Consider the following 6,699-nt stretch of genomic DNA (forward strand, 5'->3'; position numbering starts at 1 on the left):
AAGTTGACTCGCACACTTTATTCCTGTGAATAATGAATCTTAATCTGAAGGCGGATTAGCTAGGAAATCGGTAAGCCAAGCATAGTCCACCAGAAGCAAAGGATGGATTTTCACTTTAAAATTGGAAATCGTCTCTGAGTGCTGAAAAAGGACACTAGGAAAAGCGAGTAACTGTGATTCAATCACCTTCTAAATTGACCCCATTTTTTGGTGTTTCTTTCTTTTACAGATAGTTCTTCATCTCAAAGTCATATCACGGAGTGGATAAGACAAATTTACCAAAAGCGTGAAGGGGTGGTTTTTCCAGTTCCTTGGTGTGAAGGGTTCAGCTTCCAACTAGAGAACATTTTCACCCGACTTAAAATAGTCGCGAAAGAAAAGACACGCGGAACGTTGACGAAAGAAATCACCAACATGACAAGTATTTTTACATCACACGAAGATTGCCAACATCCACGGATTGTCCTGATTGAGGGTGAACCCGGCATGGGAAAGACGACGTATTGTCAAAAGCTGGCATATGATTGGGCAACTAAACAAGACCGCGAATGGGACGAGTCTTTTCCAAGAGTCGAGGTGCTCCTGCTCCTCAGATGTAGTGAAATTGAATCTAGCATCTGGGAGGCTATGGATGATCAAATTCTGCCGGAAGAAATTGACCCAGAGTTGAAAGAAACGTTTTCCCGTTTTGTGCGAAGGGAATTTCACGGAAAGTCTGTTCATTAAATTTGGCTTTCTCTCCATCCAGGCTGGCGGTAGCAAGAGAACGCCTGGTTTCCGTTATAGCTTCTTTCACAAGAGTTTTCAAGAATTCTTCTCTGGTCTACATCTTGCGTTTTCCATCCTGGATGGAGCAATTGATAAGAAGTCAGTTCTGACTGACAAAAGATATTTTCCTGAACTAAATCAAGTGTTCATGTTCATGAGTGGAATCATAGCATCGCAATCCGAGGAAACGGCAGTGTCGATTGTGAATGGTGTTGCCTCACTTGTAAATGTCAGAGGCCGCAGATCTCCGGATGCCGCGAAATTGTACCTGGAGATGGCTTTAGATGTCATAGAAGAATGTAAAACTTGCTCCGAAAACCTGTTTACTAAATTAGCTAATACCTTTGGCAAAAGTCTTGATTTGACGGAAATTCGAATATACTTCGAATCACGTACGAGCATTCCTGCCTTTAACCAGGCCCTCGCAGTAAACACCTCGCTTACTACTTTGGATTTGTCTCTCAACTTCATTGGTGATGACGGTGCTACTTCACTTTCCCAGGTCCTCGCAGTAAACACCTCCCTTACTACTTTGGATTTGTCTCGAAACTCCATTGGTGCTGAGGGTGCTACATCACTTTCCCAGGCCCTCGCATTAAACACCTCTCTTACTACTTTGGATTTGTCTGTCAACCGCGTTCGTCTTGAGGGTGCTACTTCACTTTCCCAGGCCCTCTTAGTAAACACCTCCCTTACTACTTTGCATTTGTCTTGCACCTCCATTGGTACTGAGGGTGCTACTTCACTTTCCCAGGCCCTCGCAGTAAACACCTCTCTTACTACTTTGGACTTGAGTTACAACTCCATTGGTGCTGAGGGTGCTACATCACTTTCCCAGGCCCTCGCAGTAAACACCTCCCTTACTACTTTGGATTTGTCTCTTAACGCCATTCGTCCTGAGGGTGCCACATCTCTTTCCCAGGCCCTCGCAGTAAACACCTCCCTTACTACTTTGAATTTGTCTCACAGCTCCATTGGTGCTGAGGGTGCTACTTTACTTTCCCAGGCCCTCGCAGTAAACACCTCCCTTACTACTGTGAATTTGGCTCGCAACTCCATTGGTGCTGAGGGTGCTACTTCACTTTCCCAGGCCCTCGCAGTAAACACCTTCCTTTCTACTTTGGATTTGCGTTACAACTCCATTGGTGATGAGGGTGCTACTTCACTTTCCCAAGCCCTCGCAGTAAACACCTCCGTTACTACTTTGGATTTGCTTTCCAACCATATTGGTGCTGAGGGTACTGATTCACTTTCCCAGGCCGTCGCAGTAAACACCACCCTTACTACTTTGAATTTGTCTGGGAACTCCATTGGTGCTCCTTGCCTTATTTTAGACTCTCGCATCAAACTTCTCAGGTGTGCGTGATCTTCATTCTAAAGGTTTAGTGTTTACATCGACGCCAACAGGATCATAACTCACAATACTAGGGACCTTAAGCAAGGACGACGACAACGGCTACGAGAAGGTTGACTAAAAATATTATGAAATTTAAGATCTACGAGGAAAACGTCACTTCAAAATATAACGTGGCTCTATCTATCATACGTCTTTCGCGATTATTCAGTCTCCTTCACGTCCTACAAAGTATTCTAAAAATGAATTGGTACAAGCGGTTTCAGAGTTAAAATAGAGAATTAAGGATTATTAGGGACCTTAAGCAAGGGCGACTACGACGACGACGACGACGGATACGAGAACGTTGGTTAAAAATATTATTTCCCGTTACTGTAATAATTTTGCGATTACTCCATGTCTCTCCTCGGCTTGGAAAGTGTGAATACACAATCCAAGAATAAAGTTGATGGGAACGGTGTGGGTGGATGTTCAGAGAGAAAATTGAAAATTCATAGTCATGTGCTCTCGTTCTCTACATGACCTCAAATTTGAACATTTCACGTCGTAGTCAAGACGAGAACGGCAAAGAAATGTATCAAGATGTAAAGCGCACGTGCAGGGCGTGCAAAGCTATTGTTTTTGCTCGCTGAATATGCAAATTTATGGCGTTCTTGTAGCCGTTGTCGTCAGCTCAAGGTCCATATTAGGGAGCTTAAGCAACGACAACGGCGACGGCAGCGAGAACGTCACGAATTTGCATATTTAGTGGGTAAAAACAATAGCTTTGCACGCCCTGCACGTGCGTTTTTCACTTTTGTCCATTTCTTTGCCGTCGTCAGCAAAACAACAACGTGAAATAGCCAAGTTTTTGGTTTTATGAAGAACGTCAGCACTTGAGAATAAATTTTCATTTTCTCTCCTAAAATGGAGTGCCGTTCCGATTGGTGTCATCTTTGAGGAATTACCACACCCTTGTCAAATTAAAAACGTTGAAATAGTCACGAAGCGATTAAAATAACGCAAATTTATATTTTGAGATGACGTTCTCGTTGCCGTCGCCGTTGTCGTTGCTTAAGCTCCCAACTATCCTTTAGAGTTCACGGTGTTGTTGTTGAATTTGACGACTATATCACTTCACCTCCTCACCCCTTGTTCGTTTGTTTAGCATGCATTGAAAGGTTAAAAGTCACTTTCTTGCTAGTGCGTCACGAGAAATGAAGGGCTTACATACATAGAAATACACCCATTTTGTCCCTTGATATATGCTTCTTTTAAAGTGTTACTCTGATAAAAAAACACAGTCGAGTTTTTTTTCCTTCGGATTTTGAAAGTGTGTTTGCTGAACACTTGACTGGCCGAATGTTTGGATTTTTTGTGGTCCGCCATTACTTACGTTCAAAACTGACCGATTGGACATTACAGGGTTGGATCTAGGGGTAAGTGACTTCATTTACTGACTAGTTAAACGTTTCAGCGCGTAAATGCAGTTTATTATATATGCAAAACACGAGTTTAAAAGTCTGAAAGCACGAAACTCCCCTGCTGCATATCAAGTCAGCCGCGTACACACGCACTGTGACTTGTGAGTCTTTGATGTCATTTTCTCCTCGATCCAGCTCTCTCAAGAATTTAAAGTTAGTAATGGCAGATCATTTAATAGGAAAATGTCAGTTAAAAGTTTAAAATCAAAGCTTAAAACTTGGGTCACTAAGTGTTAAGTTAACGTAGGTTTGAAATCCAAAGAAAAATTGATTTTTGGTCATAGTACGGCTTTAAGGTATTTTACATTAAATAGAAAGGAAGATGTGCTACTCAAGATGTCCGCATAGATGATAGACAGCAGGCGCGCAATCCGATGACTTTTTATGACTTCCGTCAGTTGCCTTTTTTAATCTACTTCAATTTCACATAGAACTCAAGCCGGTCAAATGCTAAAAGCGTCAGTTTCGTTGCACCACATTTTTGTCTCTTTTTTAAAATAGACCAAATTGGCTAACTCATTGTTTAGCCCAATTGAGATCCTTTCAGAATAAAACGTTTTGTTCCAAGTATTTTTATATTATTTAAATGTGAATGCTACATTAACATGTAAATGCATTATAAACCCCGAGAGATTTGAATGGAGACTTTTCCCCTAGTGTAAACATAGTCTAAGAATGTGTCTGTACGTGAATGCTGTTTAGACGTTACTGTAATGATATCAAAGAATGCTGCGGCTTTTCACATTCAGGTTCAGTAATCTGACAAGATTCTTGTAAAATAAATTTATTTACTTGTTAATAACAAATGAATTTTAGTGGCAACTATTTAAGGCAAATGCTAGTTTCAATAGGCCATTTTCCAAATATCAAATGTTCAGCTTGATATTGAGGCAGTGAGGACAAAAAAAAAATCGAAACAGTATGGAATGAATGTGAAAAATATTTACATAATTATCATTCACTTTCCTTTGTCTTTATCCTCTAAATCTCTCTTTCAAGCTTAATTTAATATATCGAAAAAGGCCTATTCAGTGCTTTAATTGATGCATTAATATGTACATTAATGTTGTTAGGTCTATTAAGCTGCGAAGATTGCTGCAGCTTTTCACATTCAGGTTCAACAAATCTGACAACATCCTTATAAAGTAATTTATCAAGGTGTTCGCTTAAATGGTGCTTTTATTCTGCGTAAGCGATATCTATATATTCCTGCGTTTTCAAGGCGAAACAAACAATCTTTGTGGTATCCTTTTAATGCAATTTTACAAAGGTCTTATCAATGAAGTTTCTTCATTACTTTGCTTTGTGTAAATATAGTGTTTTGTTTACTAATTAAATCAATCTAACAAGAGAGTTTGATAGGTTTATTCTACTTATCGGGAGCAGCGAGTTTAAGAGGGTCCTGATATTGACTGAGGATTACCATAGAAACATCTTTCAACCCGAGTTCAAGGCTCATACTGTCATTTACCGTAAGAAACCAAAACGTTCATCCCCACGGTCAGGTTGTTAGGGTAAGGAGACTTTCTTAAAGACGAAAAAGAAAACGTTTTCTTGTCTTTTTCTATTTCCTTTGTTAACCCTTTTATTCCCAAGATCGAAACGTTCATTCTCCTAACTAGTACCATAGCTTTCTTTGTTGAGTAGTCATGAGAATTTGGTGTTAAAGTGCACCTAACCCCAAAATATTTTTTTCGCTAAAATGAATCTTTGCAACTGTTCGAAATGCATTGCGGCCATTTTTTCATTTTTCTAACAAATCCTGGCATTTTATAGGCTTTGAAAGTTGCGAAAATCCAAGCATCTTTTGTTCACGACCGAGTCAGAAGGGGAGTGGGTCTATTCCTGATTTTACGTCACGAACTTGGATTTTCGCAACTTTCGAAGCCTATAAAATGACTGGATTTGTTAGAAAAATGAAAAAATGGCCGCAATGCGTTTCGAACAGTTGCAAAGATTCATTTTAGCAAAAAAAAATATTTTGGGGTTAGGTGCACTTTAAATCATTTCTTAAGCTGATAATTATCGTCTTCCTCAATACCTGTTTGACAGAGATTTTATTGAGATTATGAGAATTTACATGTTGATTACTCCTGGGAGACAAAGACAGAACCCCACTATCTACCCCTTAGTCTCCAAATATCTTTATCGCATCTGAAATGAATATATATTTGAAGTGCGGGTTAAAGACGAAAGAGAGAAGTGATCCTCACACTTATCAGGACAATTTAAGCAATTGTCTCTTATAGTAGACACTCTTACCCCACTATCTACCCCTTAGTCTCTAAGTATCTTTATCCTATCTGAAATTAAGAGTTTGTTATTGTCACGTTATCTGAAACTAAGGGTTTGTTTGCACGGTGCGTTCTCAAGTTATTCAGAGTTGAGGACGGGGCTTCCACGGGGGTACCTCCTCGGGCCACTGTTATGTAATATATTTATTAATGACTGGAATTACGCGGTCCCGGACGTGTCTTTGAGATTATAGGGTGATGAAACGACTCTGTATGTCTCGCCCATTGCCCCGCACTTTGTTGTGAACCAGGGTCTCAGCAGCTTGTTGGAGTGGTTCGATGCAAACTATTTGTTGATAAACAATGCCAAGACGCAAGCCCTTCCAATCGGTCCTTGCAAGAGTAGTACGATCTTGACTTAACTTTGAATGGTTCTGGCGTTACTAAACTTCCCTCTATTAGAACTTGATAGCCTGTTAAACTTTAGAGATCATATTTCCAGTCAGCTAAAAAAGGCGTATGCGGAGACCGGCGCACTTAGGAGAATTGGGCGTTTTGTACCTATGGACGTTATTCTAGCCTTATACAAATCTCTCATTTTACCACATCAAGAATTTTGTAGTCCCCTCCTGTCAGCGGTGGGGAACGTCCATGCCAATAAAATCGAAGACGCCAATCGTTATATATTAAGGATACTGACAGGGCACCGGGAAATCATTGACTTACCAAGAACTCGTAAATAGATGCAAGTTGGACACTTCAGAGCGTAGGAAAAAGCAACAATCTCTGATCCTCTTATTTAAGTGCATTGGGAATACAGGGCCGAAATACATTGAACACTTTTTTTAGCATAAGAGAAACGTGTTACAGTTTAAGAGGA

General features: G+C 40.2%; 2 protein-coding genes across 2 annotated transcripts in view; both read left to right on the forward strand.

Moving 5' to 3' along the window:
- Window positions 1–775, forward strand: part of LOC138053291 (uncharacterized) — a 361,907-nt gene extending 361,132 nt beyond the window's left edge. The window contains exon 9 of the mRNA XM_068899946.1: window positions 230–775. Within this exon, the coding sequence (XP_068756047.1) occupies window positions 230–726 (497 nt within the window). The 3' untranslated portion in view covers window positions 727–775. The remainder of the gene's footprint in view (window positions 1–229) is intronic.
- A 141-nt stretch (window positions 776–916) lies between these two features.
- LOC138053293 (NLR family CARD domain-containing protein 3-like) lies at window positions 917–2,134 on the forward strand. The gene has a single exon (XM_068899947.1). The coding sequence runs from the start codon at window positions 917–919 to the stop codon at window positions 2,132–2,134; it is 1,218 nt and encodes a 405-aa protein (XP_068756048.1).
- The last annotated feature ends 4,565 nt before the right edge of the window (window positions 2,135–6,699 follow it).

This window comes from Montipora capricornis, chromosome 6 (genome assembly GCF_036669925.1).
Source record: "Montipora capricornis isolate CH-2021 chromosome 6, ASM3666992v2, whole genome shotgun sequence".
Classification (NCBI taxonomy): Eukaryota; Metazoa; Cnidaria; class Anthozoa; order Scleractinia; family Acroporidae; genus Montipora; species Montipora capricornis.

What these genes read in the sequence shown, in the direction of transcription:
- LOC138053293 (XM_068899947.1), top strand. Translation starts at nt 917, where the DNA reads ATGTTCATGAGTGGAATCATAGCATCGCAATCCGAGGAAACGGCAGTG.